Below are 24,044 nucleotides of genomic sequence, written 5' to 3'. Positions count from 1 at the left end.
CATAAATGCTAACTCCCAGGTAACATAAAGCTGAGCCACGGTACAAATGAAACTTTCCATAGCTCTTTCGCACTAATTTCTATTTAATTGGTCTTAAATACATTCTGTTCACTGAAATCTGTTGCTGCAGCCTATGGAGTGTGAGTAGTGGCACAAAACTCAAGTGGAGTAAAAAAATCAAACAACTTTGATGGAGTAATCAGGTAAGTCCATGTTGGCTTGTTTTCTTGACTGTTCATTGTTTCTCCAGCACTTAAGGTCCTGCACACTGACATAAAGACAGACAGGACTGTTGCCTCAGAAATATAGCATCTCATGATACTACAATAAAATGCATTTATTTTGTTTTTAATCAGTGTATGTGCAGCACTGGTAGATCCCCAGAAAAATGTCAGTTTTCAGCACTACAGTGTTATCTGTTCCAGCAAGGCAACACCATAAATAAGTGGGTCATGAGGGGCTCCACGTATCATAGCATCCCAGTGTCCTCCCATTTTGTCTCTCCAAGGATTTCTGAACCTGCCTGCTACAGTTCTCACACAATCTTCACTTCAGGCTCACATCACAAAACAGACAAGGCACTTCTGCTAACGTTTGCTTTAAAAATTAAACCCAGCCTCATTTTTTAGATCAAACATCAGTTTAGCAAAGTGATACGTCTATGTTAGTACAGACCAGAGTCCAAAGGCTATTGAAAACATGGTTCTTAACATTATGCAGAAAATATAGCCAAAGATTTGCTAATTATGAATGTGTTTTCTTTGAAAGAAATTTAAGTCTGGCATTCATTGCCTTACAGAAGCTACTGCTATAGGCAGGTGATGTTTGATGAACAGCTCTCTCTTGCAAATGACTATTATACTATTTTCTAGAGCCGTGCTGCTGAATTTCTGTTCTGAGAGACTAAGAGGAATACTGAATCTTCACTGCTGAGGATGCAGGCTTTATACAAATTCCAATTTACAGCCAGCAGACCTTTTATCTTGTGTTGACCTAGATGCACCAGCACTCAGAAAGGCAAGCTGCTGCTTACAGCACTGTCTCTGCGTTCCCCTAAAGCTTCTCCCGGGTGGATTTTCATCTTTCCACAGCGCCGTTCACTGAGAAGATCTGACACATCTACTCCCTGTCTTGCACTGGCAGAGCTCAGCTGTAGGCAGTTTCTAAGGACAGTGCTGTTCCAGAACCCTGAGCTGCCATTCAAAACGCACCATCGCCGACACGATACCTCTGCAGAACTTGCCCGACACCCGGTGCTTCTCATTAGAAGCAAGAGGTTTGGACAACAGACTGGAAGAGATTGATATTGTTAAGGTTTACAAACTGAGGCCAAAACTGAAAGAAAACAGAGGTCCTAATGTGTATCTCCCTAATGTATATCTTCCCAGAACAGTTCAAAGCAGCTTATGCAGTGAGAAAGTACTTCCCTTCTGGCAGCAAAATATGTCTGTTTCTAAAAGAACAGGTGAATAAGCTCTCCAACATTTGCTGATAGAAATATAGAAAAGAATTGAAATATTCACCTGTTTACTACATGTAGAAACAGCCACATTTCAATTAGAAGCGAGCTTTCTACCACTCAGGTGCTATTTTGAGGTAGATGTCCAATACGCCGATCAGAACAATTGCACTTCAGTGTCTTATGGCCCTCTGGGGGTAACAATGCTCTTATTACATGTGGTACCTCAAGTCAGAATGTCTCCATGCATAGCATCTAAGAACCACATCCTCTCTAATGAGCTGCAAGAGTGCAAAGCTTCTGGAGCACAGGAGCTTTGTGGGTAGAAGCTGACAGCTGTGGGAACATGATCCTGCACTACAGAGTGAGAAAGCTGAGGCTTGGTTAACCCTAAAGCCCTGGGTTGCTCTTTTATGTACCTCTTCAAAAAGCTCCACATACACAGCTTTTATAGATACCGAATAGAAAGCATATTCAGGCAGGTGTTAAAGGTCATCTGTGTGCTCTCCTGCCATGCAGAACAGGGACAGTTGCTAGCCATAGGAAATGGCTTGGGAATGTACTCTACAGCTCTGAAGGAGAGTGGTGGCTCCTCTCTTGCCAGGGTTACCTTTGATGGAAATGGTAAATCTTATGTGACTACCACAGAAGTTCTAAGAATTGGACACGTGCTTTTCAGTATGCACAGCTTATATAAATACACAAAATGGGAAAGACAAGAGTCACTATGCACAATTACCTTGGGACTGTGGAATCTCCTTGAATAGCATCCCCTAATAAGGAAAGCAGTGGAAGGTCTATTTAGAGCATTTATTTCTGACTCATATCACAAGGCCATGGCCATCTCTGTCTCCTGCTACAAAAGATGCTTGCTTTTGACCCCTCAGTTCGTGTGCCTTGAACTCTTCAGGTGTGCCCGCAGATGGAAGAGCTGTGGTCTATGAAAACCAGCTGCTATGGGGGTGAGTGCCTTGCCCAAAAGCAGCAGTAGCAGATGTACAGCATGCTGGAGCAGAAAGGCACAAAACCAATGGAATTTTAAGCTAATGGTTTGAAAATGTGAGCTGTGCAACGGATAGACCAAAGAGCAACAACCCACCAAGCTTCTGCATGAACTGAGCCACAACAGCCTATCAAGGAAAGCAAATGCAGCAGTGCATTCACTTTACACCAAGACCTATATGGTCTGGCTTTCATAATGACACACAAAGCCTCTTCTGGCTCTTCAGACAGAAGCTACAAAACCAGACTACCAAATGCTTCACATACTATCCAAGACCTCCATCCTGTATACAAGTAGTCACAACACAAATACTAGAGGCCACTTCCCACAACACTCAAACATATCCTTTTTAAACACTATTCTTGGTCTATTTTGATTTCTTAAAAAGAATTTTCTTTATAAACAAAGCAGCAGAAAGATTACAAATAAGCAATCTGTATTTAAAAACTACAGATTACAGACTGATTGGCCAGATCAATCTAAGTGATACTAGCAGTCACAACATCCCTTTCTCATAAGCAAAGATGGACAATGAAGTTAGAACAGAACCATATCAGGGAGAAGAGGGAGAATCTTTTAGAGACAAGGAGTCCACGTGGATTGATAATTGTGCTGTAAAACTCAAAACCCCACACAAATAAAGGGGGAAAAGAGTCTTAAAAGCTTGGTCTTTATTGCGTTAAACAAAAGATTACAAAGACACCTGCTTGAAACTATGCAGGGATTTGGAATTCTAAAAAAGTAATGAAAAAAATGTAAAATGAACCTGATAAAAATCCCTTCAGCACAAAACTACAATAATTAAACTTGTGGAGAATGCTTTTTGTAGGAACTAAACTTTTTACTGCACTCTGAGTTCATCTACAAGGAATTCAACTGACAGCCTACAACTCCCAGGAGGAATCTGTGAGCTACTGGGAGACCTGAGCACTTAAAGTGCTGTCCCGACATCTTTTATCTTTTATGAGGATTAAAATAACCATAACACAAAATACAGAGAGACTTTTCCCTTCAGAATAAGAGCAGTTGGTGTAAAAAACAGGACATGATCACTATGAATGCAATAAATGTCTGTCAAATTATAGCTAGGAAGGAACAGTTTGAGATTACTATCAAAGGTTATTGGAGCTACAAACTCAAAGTTAACCATGATAATCAAGCATGAGGCTCTGGTCAGGTGTGATTTGTGTAGTGTGTGTGAGCTGCATTACCTCACATCCCCTTCCTAAAAGAAAAACATGACGGGCACTGCAGCATTTATAACTGTCAGTGATCCTGGAAAAAAAGCAACAATCCAAACTGGATCTACCATGAATTTATTAGCAAGAAACCAGAAATGCTGTCATTGTCTATGTCTTGGGAACTGGGGCTATTTCCCATCTGGGGCTTGGGAAGTCCAAACTGCTGTTACTGAGAGATTAACATACAAAATGAAGTGAGAGAATTTAAACTGGAACAACTTCATTACACAGAGAGAAAAAAAACAAAACTAAAAGGCAAAGCAGGCTGGTGAGACATAGCAGAGCACAAGAGCAAGAAGCAGGCATCAGCAAGAAACCCAATCTTTGGTTCTCAGTGTTAAAGCACGAGGGTGCATTACAGTCCATCTACAATAGTGAGGAGGAGAAATGTACCCCAGAAGACAAGGAGATGAATCCTCCCATTGAAAGGCAGAAAAAATTGAGTGGGGATGGCCTCTGCGTTCTTCCCTGGAAGATGAGGGCTTCTGGAGTGACATCCATGGTCTCCAGCTGGATACGTATTCTAGATAAAAGCACAGCTGGTGTGTGTAGCTCATGTGCAGGCACTGATGGTGTTTTCAACAGAGAAAGGGTTGGAGGGAGGAAGCAGATAAAGCACTGAGATGTGGGCTGAAGTAGGACATTTTGTAATGTGTTCTGCCAGTAGGGAAAACTGCAGGGAAAGAAGTAACAAATGCATTTCTTGGCTGGGAATCGCTTCCTATTTAAGCCAACTGAGACAGATGTGGTAGGGGTATGGGGAGAGGAAGGATTTTTCTGGCTTTGCTTTATAAATAAATCACTGTTCCTGAATCCAGAAGACATTTTCTCTGACCACTATATGTGTGTAATTCTTTTAGCCTGTTATCACGAGCCTGGCAAATGTGTCCAATTGTTTACTTCTGTGAAAATAATGGTTTCCTCCTCCTTCGCCTTTCCATCACTCGTCCCACACCACTGAACAAATCCTCTTTCCCCTGTCACCTTTAATCTGAGCGGCAGCCCCTCTGGGTGGCAACCTTGTGACCCTCTTGCACCCAGCGTTCACTAGTTCTCTACTAGTCTGTTTTAGAAAAGCATACAAGTTAGCAGCAGCTTCAGCACTACTTCTGATATAAAATCTTGAGTTGGCTGAATGCAGCAGCTTTCTGGGAACAGATGTAAGAAAGGCTACAGTGCCACAGGGCTAGAGAGAGATTAGGCTGATGCTTACGTGCTCTGGAGCCAAAGCTACCGTTCACAGGAGACTGGAGAGGTCAATCGTCAGAGCAGCACATACAGGGATTTAGTTAGCATGAATGGGAGCAGTTCAGCTAAATCTCCATCGAATCATTATCCCTCAGTGTATCTGAGGAATTTAACCAGTATCCTTTACAGCTCCTTGCTTTGTTCAGTGTCTACAGCGTTATGCCTAAAATGCAGTGAGATTCTTGTTTAATCTAGCAGACAATACATTTCTGCAGTTTTGGTAATAGGGGATTATTGTGTTTGCATACTGAAGAATTTTGCCTATAGCAACAGGATAAAAAATGCTAAGGAGCATTATCTCTGCAGATATAATTACGCACTTGGCAACCTGCACAGTGCCTACTGCAACAGTGCCACATGGGAGAGAGAAAGTTCACAGCTGTACACAGCAATCAGCACCTCTGTGAGAATTTCTCTGCTTTTCAGTGTTTAACATCTTAAAGAACACTGAGTGGAAGACTTCACGCAGAAAGGTAGGACCACAAACAGAACTAAAGCTCAGGACCACATGAAATCAATTTAAAATTGTGACATAAACACTCCCCTTCCAGATTAACTTGTGCTAAAATAGAATACAAAACCTATGCCAAAGCAGCAAAAAGCAAGCTGGCCTCCTGAATCTATCCCCCAAGCTGAAAAGTCTGTTGTTTGTGAATGCAAGCTTCCTTTTGGGGGAGGATGCATGGAAAGCCTTGCTCTTACAGCTCTGCTGACCTACATATTGGATATCACTCAACACTGTGCCAATATTTTTTAATGGAATGAGGCTGTCTTATCCCGATAAAATACACATTAAATTTGAACTTACGTGTTCTTCTGAAGCATAGAGGACTTCCATTAGCCGATGGACAAGGTCATTATTCTCTCCCCCGTGTTCCTGGCAGAGAAGTTCAATCTCCCTTAATTTGCCAAAGTAGAAATCCCTTTCCTTTTCCACTCCTTCAAGTGCAAGTTTTAATGAATGTACCTGCATATAAACCAGGTTGTGATGCATCAGTTGTGAGGCATGCTGCAGACAAAACAACTCAGCCTAAAAGTACACAATTGCACATGCTGACCATCACCTTAAATATATATTTGATTTTATAGCTTAAAGTGAATTCTACTTTTCTTGAAGTAACACAACAAAGAATAAACAGCAAATCAGGACACTGTGTTACACCTTCTGGATACATCTTAACCTTGGATCCTTAGAGGTCAGTTTTCTCAGGCTCTTGCAAATTGAAACCTGGAGTGGCAGTTCAGGAATCAGTGCTACTTGAAGCGCTGCTTCTAGCAAAGCAGCCAGCAATGTCATGTAATGGTAATTAATGAAACATTCAGCACCAGAATTCCATTACTCTGCCTGGATTAATAGAAAGCCTACCATATCTCCTTCCCTAAAAATATACAGGTCCAGCAGAAAAGCTCACAAAGGGAAATGGACTGGTTGAGAAGTAAACGGTTTTTCAGCTGCAAGCACTGCTGTGTTGTTTTCTCACCTCTTTGCTGCCTCCTGACTTGCTGAACCACCCCACAGAATCTGCATCTCAGCACCCTGAGGCTGTGCGGTGACCAGGTTGCACCATGGATTTTCTGGTCTTGTTCACGTGCTGTCGCTATCAACACATTCTCTCAAATGTCAGTCTTTCCTTGTACACAAGAGTCTTTGGGTTACGTTGTTGGTTTTTATTTCACTGCTAAGACTGCTGCAAATAATTTATGGGTAACCCAGCTATTAAGGATTAGGCTTCATATAAACCAAGACAGATGTCGCAGTATATTTTTATACATACATATACATGTACACACACACACATACATATATATATATATATATATAAAAGAATAATTTTGTGGCAGCAAAGCATGAATTACTATCCAAAGTGGTATAGACAATCAGTGTAACATGTGCAAGTGGCTCTCAAATTTGGAAGACAGCAGTGTGTCAACCAATGGAAATAATCAGGGATGAAGCTGCCTACGGTAAACACTCTGACCCCAATCATGTCCAAATTACTGCCAAATTAGCATCCACGTTTTAAAGCCTGCAATTACACAAATGAGTTTTCTAAAGAAAGTATGCTAAATAAATTAACTTGCATCAAGATGACATTTGAGTGAACAGATACAGTTTAATAGAAAGTTTCCTGCTGCCAGATCCACTGCAAGCTGATTGATTCCCTTTGCCTGTAAGAACACCAAGGGAGCTCACACACTGCTTTGACAGTCCACTAAATCCTATCAGTTCATCTTTCTATAACTGCTGAGCTAGCAATGCCTTCTTCTGACCTCTGACTACACTCCCAGAGGTGTCAGAAGCAGAACAGACCTGCTGCCAGGGCACGATCTCAGAGCATCTCATTCACATATGAATCCATCTCTTAGCAGCCACCTGAACTTGACACCAAACTCTTCCCTTGGCAGTTTGAATTTATCAGTGATACAGTGACTGGTCACCTTAAAATTAACCATTTAGTCACAGGTAAGTATAGATAGCAAAATGGAACAAAAGTTTACAACAATTTGATCTATGGATGAGTATCCTACTTAAACGTGGGGTCTTCCTCATTTAAGATATGTCTTGTGGATCTGCAGCAATGTAGCAATGCATTCCTTGAGAGCAGCTCCTGCATCCAGACAGAACAAGAACCTAACTACTGCCAGATCTCCTGCTCTATGCTGCAAAACAACCAGCCACAGCTGAAATATCTGCAGCTAACAGCACAGGCAGCTTCACCTTCTAACCTATTTACCACAAAGGCAGATGCCTGTCTTCATTGCATCACGTACGCACCATTTTGAGAAACAGAATCATTAAGGCATAAAAAATATGCACACAGCAAATTATCTGCAACATTCAGTAAACGTTGTTATAACCAAAGCAGATACACTTTCCTTCACTTGCATATTATCTACGTGTCTGTGATGCATTAATTTGTATTCCTTCAGACAATTAGCACATCTGCATGCTAGTGTTTCCTTGTATTAAGATGCCAAGAGGTTTATCCTGTAGGAGGAACAGCAGATGTTCACTCCCACGTGCGGTGTCCGGACCAGAAGTACCCCTGCAATCCAGTTAATGGGTGCAAAGCAGTGGCTCTTACTAACTGCTCTTTCCTCTGGTAGTATGAACACTCACAGGACTGCATATCCAGGCTGAAGATTAAGCACCTGCTGTAAACATGCAGCCAAGACTGTGCTGTTTTCAGATATTATGTCTATGCTAGTATCCAGTTAACTGTTCTGGGACCACTCTCCATATGTAAAGGTCCCTTCTCCACGCATAATGTAATGCTCCTGGTCTGTGTTTTCTCCTCAGCTGCACTCAGAAACCCTTTGGGAGAGTGCTAGTTGGCACAGACCTAAAACACAGCAGGGACCATTTAGCATTTTAATGCTACGGATAATCAAGCTCCAGTGCACGGTGACATGCCTTGAAAGTGTTTAATTTACTAGCACAGGCCAAGGCAATAGCTATGGCCATTTTAAGAGAGACTTTAAGATTGTTGAGAGGCATTAAACCAGCAAATGTTATGCGTGGCTTATAATCATTGCAAATAGATCATCAAGTAATCCTATGGTAAAATATAGCATATGGACATCCGTACTTAAACTTTTCCTCTACAAGTTGCACGGAAGTTTAATGTCTGAATCTCCCTCAGCTGCCATTTGTAAAAGGGCTGAAATTAAGTCTGTTAACAGCCAGACAAGGATGCGATAACCGTAGATGCCATTCAACAATTTTTTCTATCAAGACAGCAAAGGTAGTACAATTGGCTCCTGCCCATACCTCGCCTGGCTGCTGGAGAGTGGGGGAAAAATGGGCAATTTGGCTCTTCCAACATGTTCATACTAGGATAAGAAAAATCTGGCTCAAAGTAGCTTGTAGCAGAGCTTTTTTGGCTCATGTTATTTGCCTGGGGTGCATAAGCAATCATTAGTGGCAAATGAGATACCAAGTACCGCCAGCAATAAGAAAAAAGAAAAAAAAAAAAAAAAAAAAAGGCTCCCAGATGATTCTAGCTAGAAAAGGTCTCTCAAAAATGAGCTTGTAAAACATCAACTTTCAAAATCCTTAGGATTTCTTTTTGTGATGGAGGAAATCATTAATTTTCCTCACAGCTACTTATATATAAAGCTGAAGGTTTTCACAGGTGGAAGCTGCTAGGAATACATTAGCAGAGGATGTGATAGTGACTGCCTGTTTGCATCTTACTAAAGATCAAATATTTTTATCTTGCTCATATCCAAAGTGACTCTTCCTGCTGAAGTGAAAACATTCTGACTTCTACATACAAATGTCATGGTTTAAGCCACACTTAAATGATGTTCGAACTCTGCTTAAAATGACATAAAAAAAGATTCCGATTCCATCAGAAGTATATACACCATTATTTGTACAACATTCAAGAACATTTCTGCTACAGCAATGACCCTGGAAGGCTGGTGAGCTCTGTTGTGCTTGCTGCTGCTCAGAATTATACACAATCTACAGTACGTCGTGTTCGGTACTTGGCTGTCTATCACTGGCACATACCAGTAACAAAGAATTTGCAGTCGGTGCCCAAACAAACCAAGATCTCTGTTGTTGAGGTCAATGGAAGTCTGAAGCTGAAATGACCTTAATTGTGGAAAATTATACTTAATCCAGAATAATGTCTTTCTGTATGCAGCTGCCAGGCAGCTCTTGCTGTAAAATATGAGGCTTTTCCTTTCTGTATTCCCCTGACAAATTCAGCAGTCAGGTCTCATTTATACAAGTGGCCTTGACATCATCAATAGCATGGTGTTGAGCCAGATGCAGGTATTTATTCCTGTCCAGTGCAGACACTCTTGTGTGCCCAGGAATGACAGAATCAAATAGCAGAAATGAAAATTGAAGCCCCTACTTTTATAACACTGAAGAAATTCTTCATGACAATGACATTTTATTATGTTGCAGAACTATATACTGAGCATTTTCATAAAGGTAGACCCATTTTTAAATGAGAAAGGCATATTTCCTCCTGAATGTTTTCATTCCAGAAAGCAGAGTGCAATGAGCTAGTCTTGGTTCAGCCACAATTCTCTAACCCTGCTATTACAAACAGGATTGTTTTCTGCACAACACATTAAAATGATTTATTTCAAATCTGTAATACAGAAGAACAAAGACTCTGTCGGGCTTTTTCCCATCCAACTGAAATAAAAGATACATTTCAAAACCTAATTAATAAAACCATCTGTAATAAAACTCTCATACTTCAGCAAGACTCACCTGGCATTCCTAAGATTCCCTTTCAAATGTACTGGCACAATACCAGCCATCTCTGGTAAATGCTATTTTTAACAATAAATCTCTTTTTCTTCCCAGCTGGGCTATTTAAATCTTTTGTACCTTCATAATTCTGGAGGATATCATTCAGCAGAGGGCAATATCAGATTTCATGCCTGTCTGTGACAATGAATGCATCTAATTTTATGCCTCAAGTAAATTTACCTGTTCGCTGAGCTGTATGACTTGAGTTTCCAAATCTTTATCTGATTTAGATGCTGAGCTGCTCGGTGCAGCTTTTTTTGCTGAAGATGGGCGAGAAGGTGTTGATCCCGGTTTAGAAGCTGGACTGGATTTAGCAGCACCTAAAAAGTACAATCAATAAACAGCAATCAAATATTTTTCCCAGGATAAATATGTTGCTATTAGCCTGATGCTGAAATACATGTATCTCTGTTGCAGACAGCCATTCACACCATTACTTCAGTGGAAAAGGTTCCAGTGCTCTACCATGGAAAAGGAAAACAAATTTTCATCAGTTTTACTTTGACCTTATTACTGAGAGGGAAGTAACTCAAACTAAAACACATGAAATCCAGCCTAGGAGTATCAGGTTCCCTTAGCTGTCGGCAACTTTCAGCTTTTAAAGCAGAGCTGTTAAGAGAGAATTCCCCCGGTCCAATGTTTGGTGTACCTATCTAACTTCAGCCCCCTGGAGAAAGATGGACTTGGAATAAAGTCAGCTAAACCATCCCCACACTTTCCTTGTTGTCTCTATAAACCATCCCCGCGATGAGGGCATGGAGATTCAAACAGTGTGAGCAGAACTAAATCCATCAGTGAACTCATGGTTGCCATGGCGACTGAGCGATCCCTTTTGATCTGCTTAGGCTTCTCTATTTGTTTCTAATGACACACACAGCAGAGCTTGACAGAGCACAGAGCAATGTCTCCACCAGGAAAAGCAGCAGCTAACATGTCGCACAGGCAGCCATTCTCCACAAAGAAGCCTTGCAGCCTCTTCACATTCCTCAGCAGGTCCCTCAGGCCTTGCTCTGCCAGAGCTGGTCCCTCCTGGTTGGCCTGCAGCCTCCCACTTTGTCCCAGTGCCACCAGCACTTTGCTCCCCTCAAGCCTTCTCCTCAATTCTGCCTGCTGGAAATGGGTTTCAGATGGAGTCAGCACCATCCTTGCTTGGGCTAAGGACACAGAGAAAAGCCCAGGCCTTCTCTCTAACCTCTTTTATTTGATTCACTAAGCAAGTATGTGTCAAGAGTCTTGCTTTGCAGCACCCATACTTACTGCTGACTCTTCTAAAGAGCCAACCCACATGCTTATGGGCTCTACAGCCTTCCTTTACCACCAGCTGTTCTTGGCTCTGTATTCAGGGACACATGAAGGCCCAAAGGCCAGCTAAGCTCTGAGCATGCAGGAAGCAGTTCAGCTGAGAACTGAATGCTAAAAACAAGGTGTGGCCATTCAGACGTGAAACCTTAGCTGGGCAGTGCAGCTTTCCTCTGCTCACTGCCATTCTTGCACACTAAGGCAGTGCTGGACTTCCTCACTAGGTGCCTGTACACGAGCAGAAGACAGGCTGCTCAGCTTTGCAGGGCAGCACTCCTTGGCCCAGCAGCTATGCACGGTTTTTCCCCTCAGAGGCCATGGCACATGACCCAAGCAAGGCAGGCTGTGCAGCCCCTGTACAGTGCTCCCTCTCGTATCCAACAGCTCTGTGAAGAGAGCTAGTTCTGTGTAGACTGAGGCAGGATCACAAAAAGCTGAACAGTTAAGGACACATATCTTTTTCACCTGCAGAGAGATATAAGGACAGAGCAAAAGCTAACACTGAACCACCAGATTTTCTCTCCAATTTGCAGCTGAGGCATCCTCACATCACTGCTATCTACAAGCTGGATAGCACCAAATACATTGCATTGTGTTCTGCTCTTTGAAAGCTACAAAGCCTTCTGGATTTCTGCAGCGAAGTGATACTAAGCTTTATAAAGTCCAGACAAATCAAAGAAAATGGACTTTTCTCCCCTCCTCAAGATCAGCTCTGAAATGAACATGATATTCCAATTTCAGTGACACAGTTAAAAGCCAGCTAAATAATCTGAGCCTTTCAGACAGTATTGGTGACAGCTGGATAGAACTTAATTGCAACAGAGAATGCCTAGGGTTTTCTAATTAAAAATTTCCTGGAGAAGAAAAGGAAAAAAAAAATCTTTAATGCACATTTATTCTAACATATCAATTTTGGAATCAGCTCAGAGGTAAGCTTCCCATTTCTAACAGAAACTTAATTTCATAAAGGAATTAAAAGATGTTGGTTGATAAGAGTTGTGCAAAGTGCTTGAGACAGTCAAATACCTTAATAGAGATGAAAGATTTTAATAGACATTAATAACTTTGCTATTGAGCACTGTGATGACCCTGCAGTCAATTAGTGCAAGTGTGGAATAACTCCTAATTTATTGCTCAGAGGAGCTAGATAACTCGAGCTGTTTCAATTCCATCCAACATCACATCTTCCATGAAAATATTTATTGCCCATCTACAAAGAAAAACTTACACTGGTAGTGATCATGTATTCATTAAGACTTCTCAGATATTCCACATTGCTAGCATCACAAAGAAACAGGGTGGTTGTTTTTTTTTTTTTTTTTGCTTGGATAGAATTCTATGAAGTCCTATTTTCATTTTCTGAGAAAGCACAATATCTCACACAAATATTTTACATACAAAATGTATTCTTATCAGCTTTTTTTCATGGAACATTGAGAAAACTGCATTGCAGTCAGTGTCATAAATGTTACCTATTACTGATTCCTTCCCATGTTTACTGTCCATGTTCAAAGAAAAGTGCAGAATCCTGCACCAGGCAGAAAAACCCTATCTGCAAAATATGCTGGGGGCCAAATGTCTAGAAAGCCCCATGGCAGAAAACAGACCTGTGGGCTCTGGTGAACGCCAAGTTGAATGTAACTCAGCACTGCATCCTCAACTGTTGACAAGGAGGCCAACAGTTCCCTGGGCTGCATTTGGAAGAGCGTTGCCAGCAGGTCAAGAGAGCTCGTCCTTCCCCTCTACTCAGCCCTGGTGAGCTGCGTCTGGAGAGCTGGGTCCAGTTCTGGCCCCCCGGTACAAGAGAGATCTGGACACACTAAAGAATATCCAACAAAGGACCACAGAGATGATGAAGGGGCTGGAGATTCTCCTCTATGAGACAGGCTGGGAGCTGTGCCCTTTCAGCCTGGAGAAAGGAAGGCTCAGGAGGATCTCATCAACATGTATATATACCTGAAACGGGAGAATTAAGGTGTCAAACTTTTTGCAATGGTGCTTAGGGCAAGAGGAAGCACTGAAATACAACAAACTGTATTTAAACACTAGGAGCACTGGCACAGGCTGCCCAGAGGCTGTGTGGGCTCTGCTCCTCGGAGACCTTCACCAGCTGCCTGGACCTGGGCCTGGGCCCCTGCTCTGGTGCCCCTGCTGGAGTGGGGGGTTGGGCCCAATGGACCCAGAGGGCACTGCCAGCTTCCACCACATTGTGAAAACTTCTATCACAGCATGCTCTGATTTGAGGTCAATGCAGGGTTAAATAAGAACATTTTAAAAGCAGCACTGCGAGTGCATTCACTGGCACCTAAATAACTTTTTGTTCCTACCTGTGTAACACTAGCAGAGATGAGAACAATAAGTGAACTTTAGCACCAACTGTTTCTAAGGACACATTATTTTGTTCTCATTCTTAAATAAACCAGATGAAGCAATTCTGAAATGCACTGCAGTTTTCTAACTGTAATGCTCCAGAAACAATTACAAGATCATTATTGTTTTTTTTGCTAAACAAGAAAGATGTACACTTCCAAAACATAAAGCACAAAATGTTGGCACTGTGCATGTTTTGGGTACAAAGCCAGACTTGGAATTCCAGGTCACTTTACATTGCAAGTGTGGTCTTGCAGACAAGACCTATTTAATACTTAGAGACAATTTTTCCTTGAAGCTACATGAGTAATTAGTATGCTGTTAAATATTTATGTAAAGTTCCAAGGGAACACGTGCATGACTGCAGTGTGGATGCGTGTGAGAATAGCTTGTGTGAGAGCAATGGAAGCCCTGAGCAAGCAAGACTTGGCTGAGCTCCTCACAGCTATTGCTTCAATTGAATGGGGAAAACATTTGCACTGTATCTTCAAATTAAAAAAGTGAAATGTTAATTTCAAATTGTAAAGCTTCCTAAAACACATATTCCTGACTCATGCCACAGAAGAATACACAAACCCACTAAAAGGCTGCAGAGCAAGAGATTTATTCACAAACTAAAATATCAGCCCATTTAAAACAAACAAGTGAGAACAGTAAGCAAATTAATATTCACACATGCTTATTGTTACAGCTACAGTGGGGTGCAAGACAGTATTCCATCTAGGGATGCTTAATGGCACAAGTGATGACAACTGATGCTTAATGGGAGTGAAATGACCTCAGTCAAACCAGCTTTCAGCATCCTGATACAGCGCAGTGCAGCACTCAGTTACTTCATGATACTGACTTCCCCAAGTTGTGGCAGCACCCCTTTCCCCTCAGCTCTCCACACTGCCACTGCTATTGGCTCCAGCATGGTCTAATGAGCTCTGCACTGCCAGGCAACTGGCAAGGAGAAGTCTGCACAAATGTCTGAAAATGGAACACCCACAAATTTCAACCAAGCCAACCAAGAGAGAACATACAATTGAATCTATTGGTTAGATGAACGTCTTGTTTATGGTATGACTGTCTATATTCATCTTTAAAAGAAGGAGATTTGGTAAACAGGAACAAACCACAGCCCTCTCCTCATCACAAATTGTATGTTAAAATATAAAAAACCCCAACATTTTAATGGCAAAAAAAATTGTCAGCTGAAACCCCTATTTTCTCCAGAAAAATCTTCAAGCATGCAAGCACTCCAGTTAATGAAAGCATTTCACATTAGGCCTAACAGAAGAAAACAATTTAAAATGTGAAGTCCACCCAGAAAGAAAACAAAAGAAAAAACCCTATGATATACACAATTCTGTAACTACCTGGTTAGCTATTAGGAAATGATCCCAAATGGAAAAAAAAAAAGACAAAAGCCCATGGATTGCAAGCAGTGTTGCTATGTGGTCTCATTTCTCTGCCTCGGTGGCTTTAAAAATTAAACCCTCCTGATGTGGGTAGGAGAGGTGTCTATTTAATGGCTGAGCTGTTTCCCTCTCCACTTCGCACACACTGTTCCTGTGGGGCAACACATTCATTTGGCCTCGCATGAACCAGGCACAAAAGCATTTTCAGTTGTCGCCTTACAGCTCTTCTTATCTTCAGCTCTACAGCAATGTGCCACGACGAACAGGGCTACCCTCGGAAATACCAACTGCTGCAACGTGGGGGAAAAGGCAGCGTGTTTTGGTGGAAAGCAAAGAAAAATGTGTTGGGGTGAGCTCTCCTGCTCCACAGGATGCTTAATCATACCACTAACTGCTACAATGAGGATTGCTTTTGTTGAATATATGTATCCCTCAAAATTAATTTGCAGCACTTTTGCCATAGCAGGGTATACCATCTCCCTACAGAATATTGGTGTTTTTCTTGCATAACTGGCTCTCTGACAGCATGCACATATATATATATAGCATCCGTGCACAAACAGTCCATTCTGCCCTGGTTATTTTCCCTGTCATAGCACGATTATTTTTAGCCCTCATGTGATCCTCCAGTATTTTCCAGTTCTGCTTTAGTCATCCTGCTCTCACAGAATATTTCAAACTAAAAAGTCCATCAGCCTTCAGTTCTAAGGACCTCTCGCATTTTTAGCTTATATGTAAATAATTAATTTCATTAAGCTGTCTTCTACTCATGCATTTTTGACACTCCTCTCCCATACAAAAAGCTCTGATACACAGGAAATCTTATATAAGCCACTAAGCTAAAACCCTGACAACTGGAACAAAATTTTCAATTTGATCAGATGAAGCTTTTCTGCTTTTATTTTTTTCCTGAGAGGATTAAAACCAGCACAAAGAACAACATGCTAATATTTTAATCCCTTACAATAATCGTGATTCTACATCTGTAGGCTGTTTACCACTGCATAGAGAAAAGCAGGGGGCTGCAGGACACCTAAAGGCTCAGGGTGGGCAGATGGCATCCTATCCGAAAGCAGCTGTGGCCCTGCTGGCACAGAGCCCATGTTGGTGGGCTGTGCTGTGGGTTCACCCCACAGAGGATGAAAACACATTCATCTGCCAGCAGGGATCTGTGTTTACCTGGCACTCCTCGCTGTACCTGCTGCTTCTAGAAGAAATATACACGTGATCCAAAGTCATCTTTCCTTCACAGCACCACCAAACCTGTAGCAGATCAGGTCTGTCTTCTGAGAAAGATGGGCATAGGATGAGGGTGGCACATTAGATTAGATGGAGGAGTTACAGAGTTCCCTCTCTAAAGAAGGAAATACTTCTTTACAGAAAGGATGGTTAAACATTGGAATAGGCTCCCCAGGGAGGTGGTTGAGTCACCGTCCCTGGATGCGTTTAAGAGCCGTTTGGATGTGGTGCTCGGAGATATGATTTAGCAGGGGGTTGTTAGAGTTAGGGTACTACGGTTAGGCTGCGGTTGGACTTGATGATCCTTGAGGTCCCTTCCAACCTGAGGTTCCTTCCAACCTTCCAAGAATTCTATGATTCTATGAGGAGCTGCTTATGCTGCCCTTATGAGCTGCATTCTCCTTGACCTGCCTGGCTCACCAGCTGGAGTGCCTTCCAAATGGGTATGGAAGGGCCTGCTGGTGTGCTCACCAATAAACTCAAAAATTGGTATGTTTTCACACTTCTCAGGTTCTGCTTTGTGTTAATGTCATTTCATAAAATGAAATGAAGACCACACTTGGCATCTGCAGTGATACAGATATATGCCACTTTGTGGTATAGAAAGTGACTATCAGATACAGTGGGTCTGTAGAGATTAAGAGTCAGATTAAAACACCAAAAATAATCCTAACTCACGGCAGCTACCTTTTAGGGTAAGCTTTCCAAGCAGTCCTTAGGGATATGACCACTTTTTTGGTAACTGAATGACATTATCCTTGTCTACCTCTGAAAACACAGTGTTAGAACTCTATTATGAATCATTAAAGAGATTAACACCTCCTAAATTACTTCAAAACGAAGGTCTGGCAAAGGGCACTGAAATAGCTGTTGTGTGGAAGAATACAAATCATCTGAACACATGGAATTGCTAGCAGCTAAATACATTATTCCCTTAAAATATTCGATCAGTTTGGATCATATATTCAATCGATTTGGGTTAGGACTATTTAAAGGTCAGTGGCAAAAACAAAAATACAGTGTAGGTGCCCAGAAGTCTACTTGCTCCTGACACAGAACAAAAGATACATACCTGTCTGCTGCACACTGTTTAAAAACTTTTATATGACATTAAAAGGTCTGCTGGTTCCTTTGTATCACTATTGCATCTTTTAATTTTGTTTGTGATTTGAAATCCATTACGATTTCAAAGCTTCAGTGTTAAAATGAAGTGAGTGACACTTATTAAGAGTAACAACAAAAAAAGGCAAGATGTTATGGCACTCTGCTACTGATGTTGGCAAATGCTTTCTGAGTCCGTGTAAGAGGTTATTGTATCAAACAGCCCACAATGTTTAGTACTCCCGTAACAAAGTCAAGCTGAACTGTGAAGTTTAGCTGTGCCCCAAGCCTCAGCCATTTGACTGAAGATTCATGGCTGCAGAATAACAAATAATTGGCATTGAAGTTATGAACAGCCATTTAAATGATGCCATCTGATGTCACACTTATTCATGGGCATATATTCTCTCTTCATGACTGTATTACTGTGGAAGATGAAACTTAAGATGGGGTGGGGAATTCTTCAACTGCTGTAGAACTCAGTAGACCTCATCTTCTTGAGCTTTTTTAATATAAGTGGTTAAGCTTGTTTCACTCACACAAGTAGTATCATTATTGTTCTTGCAACATCTGTAATGAATATCCCTTCATTTCCAGTAATGTGTGCACTTGCATGCACATAATAAATCTGTGACCGACACTTAACTGTTCTGCAATGCAAGCAGCAATAAAAGCTAGAATTCTTGTTTCACCTATTGTCACACAGTGCCTACAACTCTCTTCCCTGGCTCAACAGAAATTAAATTAGTGTCCTGCCTACCATAAATCCAGACAATACTTAAGTTAATAAGGAAGGAAGCTTTCCATGAATAAGAAAACATCCGTGACCAAAGAAAGTTGATAAAAACACACCACATATCTCAGTTGTCCTACTCCATATCAAAGGCATATGGCATGCTCTTGTACAACCAGCAACGGGACATGAGATCACTGCATTATCATCCAAACTGACTGGCTTCTTTCATTCCAGCAGCTACTCTACCTCTCCAGGATTGTGACCTCCATTACCTTAACTGGGATGACACATTTGTGACTTCAGTAAAAACAGACCACTGGCAAGAAGGATCAGCAAGCATGGTAAATTCTGTATTTAATAGAGGTGCATTTTCCAATGTATCAAAAGGACCACCTGATACTCACTTGAGTTTTTAGTTTTCAGAGGCAGTGCAAGGTACCATACAGGAAATTATAGCATACTAAGCCCTAGAATTCAAAAGCTTAGATACAAGATGATGCAAAAACAAAGATGTGAAGAAAACACAGTGATAACAGAACCACCATCACTTCAGAATCTCAGAGCAGCACTGCCCAGCTATTAGGTGCTCAGCTTCCTGGGAGCACTAAGGAGATGAAGGCAGCTGGCCAAGTATGCCCACCTTTGACGTCAGAAATGGTCAGAGCAGATTGCTGAAATCTGGGTATGATTCCAGAGTTTAAGCCAGTCTAAACCTGAGGTTGCCTGATACCTGCCCCTTCCCTTTTGCCAACAACTGAGCTAATGAGAAGACAGGTCACAGAATTACATCAACAGAAAATTAATCATTATTTGAGGATCGGTTTAGCATGAATAAGACAAACTCAGGACCTACCAATAAAGGAATTAAGAGTGCGTGCATGTGTGTTTCTGTATGTACAAACCTACACATCTGTAGGCAACTAACTCCAGCACCACTTCCTTAGTGGTTACTTAAAAAAAAAAATATTAAAAATCTCTATATACCTGCTCTTCTGTTCACTTAACAAGTTACCAAGACAAATGACCAGTAGTGCTCATATTTAGACACCAAAGACCAGGCTTAACTGTTTACTTCTGTTGCAGAAACACAAAGCAAAATGTCAGAAGACAGATGTATTTTCAAGAAAAAGCAATAGCTGCTATGCTGCTCACTCAGAAGACTGAGCTATAAACTGCACAAAGCACACATTATTATTATTTTTTTGCTTTCTGGACAGCACTTACAATTTAGCACCATGAAAAGAATAGTTTTAAAAAAATCACTGTGTTATAAATTTCCTGTTCTTGAAAATACATACAATCACTACAACCAGTGATGACTATACTAAATGATTTTTCTCCACCAGAAGATATCACAACACTTATGCCAAGGGTTCAGAGGGGGACATCCCAGAACTGAAAGGACTGAACACACCATAAGAAGTTAACTTTTGACATGACAGATGCTAAGTCTATAAAACACAGAAAGAATAGCTCATGCACACTAGGTGGTAATCTCTAACTAGAATTTAGGTTAAGTTGGTCACAGTTTATGATCATCTTCAGAGACAAAAATAGAATTACTTTAGACACAACATACCTGCAGTAGGAGAGTTTGCATGGTGAGACTTTTTGGGCAGATTAAAGATTTGTTCACCAGGATCTGGTGGGGGAAGAGCATCTTGGCCTTGTCGAGCTTCCACAGGATCATACTCCTTCCCATCATAGTTAGCATCAAAGAACTTCTTAAACCACTGAATGAAATCTAAGTTGTCTTGGAAGCGCCCTTTGACCAGTTTTTCCACTGGAATTACCTGAAAAGTAGAATAAAGTTTCCAATAATAACCCATTGATATTTTTAAATTAAAAACAAACAAAAAAACCATTCACACTAATTTTGAAAAAAGAAAAAACAAAACATTTATCCTAGAATCATAGAATGTTTGTTGTGGGAGTAGGACTATATTCAGCTAAGTGGGGATTTCTGTTTTTTAAATTTACGTGCTGCAGGTGGGCATAGTAACGGTGAACAACTCTTCAAGAGATCCAGATTAAGTTCCTTGCTCTCTGCTGTACTGTCTGAATCAGCTTTTCCAGGACATGCTGAAACACCCTACATTTTGGTAGTACATATTCACTATGAACTAACCTTGAAGTTTTAACCTTGTAACTTCTTTCCATTCTGTATATAGCTATACATAAAATAGTTTATTGATCTGAAAAAGTTGATAGACACATCTAGTAAAACAAAAGAGAGGCTATAAGGAACATTGCTATCAATGTCCTACAAATTTTTCACATAAATGAAGCCTCCAAAAGGTGACTGGTGGTAGAAAAACAGTGTAAGGAGATGGCTCTATAATGTTTTGCAGGAAGCACAAGCTTCCAAGATGCTGTGGGCAGACAGTGACTATGAAGGGAATGCTGCAGAAGGAGGACTGCCCTGCCTTGCTGTATGAAGTTAGCTTCACACAGTTAACTAAAGAGCTAAGTTCAATGGACATTAATACCTCCTGAATGCATTCAGTTATCAACTGGAAACAGAGTACTTAAAAGCATTGTAATTTTCATTTTTTTCTTCAAGGTTAAGCCAACTGTCCAGCATTTTGTAAGTCTATGATACTCCTGTAACGATTCACATAGCATTTTGCATATCCCTTATTTGTTTCATTTGAGTAGAGCAAGTTTTCTCCCTACAGAGAAAGGGGCAACGTTCATCTTTATTGGGTTTTCCAATGCTTCATTATCAAATCATACTGTAAATAGAAGCACAACGTTTCAGGAAATTATAAAGGTTTCCAATTCTTTATGAAATTATTGTGGGACTTCGTAATAAGGCTGTTTAAATTTCAGGATAAGGCAACACTAAAATCAGTGGAGAATCCTCAAATGATATACAGGTACTGCATCAGTATAAAACTGCAAGTAAAGAACATAACTTCCATTATTCAGTTTTATCAGTGCAGTAATTTGTACCTGTGAGTCTATCAAACTCCCAAATGCAAGCACAAAATCAGTGTCTTGTGGTTGAATAACAAGCCATTTCCTAAGAGAGATCTCCATTCCTAAACTTTACAAGATCACATGCACTGGCCAGCCTACCAAATCACTGGGTATATTATTCCAGCTCTTGAATACTTGAAATTCCTTAAACCTAGTTTTGGACAAGAAATATGGAATACTTATAATAACAGTATACCTCCAGGTAGTTCTGTTGGAAATTCAGGTCATCGGTAATTTTATGGTATCTCAAATTCAAGTCCTGGTGTTCAATGATGAGAAAGAATTTCCAACAGACGGTATTTTACCAAAAGAGTCTCTGATATTAAGAAATAATGAGTTAAGCTGTACAACTCCTTATCAGACACATGGTCTCAATTTTCACTTTATACCTAAATGAAGCATGCCAAATTTCTTCCCGTGTGCCCAAACACTGTTTTCAGATGATGAAAGGTCAAGAACATCTTCACATACAACTTATAATTCCAGTTCCCAGTCAAAATTCAAAAAAGTGGACTTTAAGTGCTTTGAAATTTGTTTCCACTACTTATTGACTTCATCCAGTTTATACAGCTTGTGAAGCCTGCAATGATTGAAATACAAATACAGAATGCCTACCTTATCCACATTCATTCTTTTAAACGATGCTTGCAGAAGCTTGAAGTTGTGAATGTATTCATGTTCCAGCTTTGCTTGGAACTTTACTTTCTTCAAGCTAATACACCCAGGGAACAACATGTCCATGAACTGGCAGTAAGCTGCTCCTATAACAAGAGAATGCATTGACATTAATCCAGATTCACCCAGCTAAGACCAAATGGCGTTTAATGTCATTAGCAGAAAGCAACCATGCTGAATAAGTCCCTGCTGTAATTCAGTCTAGCACTATGCATCCCAGATGTACTTGTCACATTGTTCTGTGTGCACTGGATGTTCTTGTGTAGATTTTCCATTGTCTGGATGCACCAAGCACTTTTGTACAACAACTGAAGAATCACCACGAGTAACACAAAGTGCATCTTTCTTCTACTTAAAACTGATGTTTCTGGAGTCCCTTTAAACATAAGGACTATCCATATAGTGTGATGATTACAGCCAAAGTAGAGATCTCCTAATAAGTTCCTTCAGTCTTCACAGTACCCAAAATTCAACCAAGATTTTATTTATTCTGGCAATTGAAGTTGGAAGCTATTCTATAGATGAATTCCAAGGCAATGTTTCAAGATTACCTCAAATCATGATTTAAAAATAAAATTGTAAAGCTCCTGCCTGTTAAAATATAGTAGTCTTTTTCATCCCCTTTAAACCAAACATCGTTAATGATCTCTATCACCTGTGAAAAGTGTTTGAATTGACTTTAATGTGGACCACCTACTGCTCATAGATTTCAGAAGCCAAGCTCCTAGCTTGGCAGCTCACTCAAAACAAAATTTCCAAGTTCAACTTTGAGGGCTATGTGAACTTACATATTAGTAAGCAGGGGTAAGTGAGTGTTATTAATTCAGCACAGAGTGGCAAATATACAGAAAAATTTCTAAATAGTGTACTAAGTACAGCCAATAGAGATAATCTTTTCTCATATTCAGAGATCTTCCCTCTACATTATTGTGTCACTGTCATTTCCAAAATGTCTACTACTGACTCAATAAAGTGTTTTGAAATTAAAGCTGAATACGTTTGAGGGAATCAGAGGAACATCAATTTAAGTTCTCCTTCAGAAAAGAGTTTGCTAGTCAACAAAATGCTATATACTTTAAGACTCACTAAGGGCCATATCTGAAGCAAGAGGGCACAGGCTTAACACCTCCACTTGAGCACACAGGCCAGGTAAGTCAGCACCCAAATAGACGTAAGTTAAATTTGACTTCCACAAAAAGGACTCCTGAACACTTAGTGCAAATCAGTTTTGATAAACTTAAGTGTCCAAATCTCACCTAACAGTTCGGGTCAGTATCTGTGAAAACTACTTGATCACCATGCTCAAGCCAAATTAACCAAATTAACAAATCAGACACCTGGTTTGTCTAGTTTTGCAGGAGGGGCAACAATAACTGAAGCTTGATGATGTTTTTCTCTGTGGGTATGCATGTGTTTTGGCAGGACCAATTTTACACATCAGATAGTTCTCATTCTCTGTGTCCATTCAAGCTCCATATACAAAGAGTGACAGAGCTTGTAACTCCTCCAAAAGAACAGAGATTCAGAGTCAAGTCTAAAACTACCTAAAATACTGATATGAAAGTGACTTAACAAGATCAAGTGCTGAAAATAACTTCAATTTTTAAAAATTCCCTTCATGTTGACTAGGTTTGTGAAGGGAAAACTGTTAGAAAAAATAATCTGATTTTCCAAGGACACCTTGTACTTAGCTGTTTGCAGTGGTTTTGATATGATTAAGAATCAAAGTAAGATATTCCCTAAAGGAAAAGGAGCCTTCCGGCAAGCTACAAACATGAGATGACACATTTGCATCTTCTTATAGGAAGCTATACAAACAGAATTAGTAATTCAAAACCTATCCTTAGCAGGAGAACTGGCACATATGCAGCAACAGAAAAATGATATTACAATTAAAAGCATGGATATACAGATACTGCAAGGCTCAACTATACTTATTGCTATTTAATTTCATGCAAAAGGAATATTATGCAATCATTCCATGTTATAAATTGAATTTGTTCCCAA

The 24,044-nt window shown here is 40.5% G+C and overlaps 1 protein-coding gene across 6 annotated transcripts in view; it reads right to left on the bottom strand.

Annotated features, from left to right (window-relative positions):
• Window positions 1-24,044, bottom strand: part of MAPRE2 (microtubule associated protein RP/EB family member 2) — an 88,786-nt gene that overhangs the window by 2,378 nt on the left and 62,364 nt on the right. For all 6 annotated transcript variants that reach the window (XM_090137563.1, XM_031612840.2, XM_090137564.1 and 3 more), the window contains 4 exons: window positions 21,978-22,123; window positions 19,960-20,173; window positions 10,413-10,552; window positions 5,760-5,918 (listed from right to left, as the gene is read on the bottom strand). In XM_090137563.1, the coding sequence (XP_089993689.1) occupies window positions 5,760-5,918; window positions 10,413-10,552; window positions 19,960-20,173; window positions 21,978-22,123 (659 nt within the window). The remainder of the gene's footprint in view (window positions 1-5,759; window positions 5,919-10,412; window positions 10,553-19,959; window positions 20,174-21,977; window positions 22,124-24,044) is intronic.

Source organism: Phasianus colchicus, chromosome 3 (genome assembly GCF_987193195.1).
Source record: "Phasianus colchicus chromosome 3, bPhaCol1.hap1.1, whole genome shotgun sequence".
Taxonomy (NCBI): domain Eukaryota; kingdom Metazoa; phylum Chordata; class Aves; order Galliformes; family Phasianidae; genus Phasianus; species Phasianus colchicus.
The sequence above is the reverse complement of the archived record's forward strand: the minus strand, read 5'-3'. Positions and strand labels throughout refer to the sequence as shown.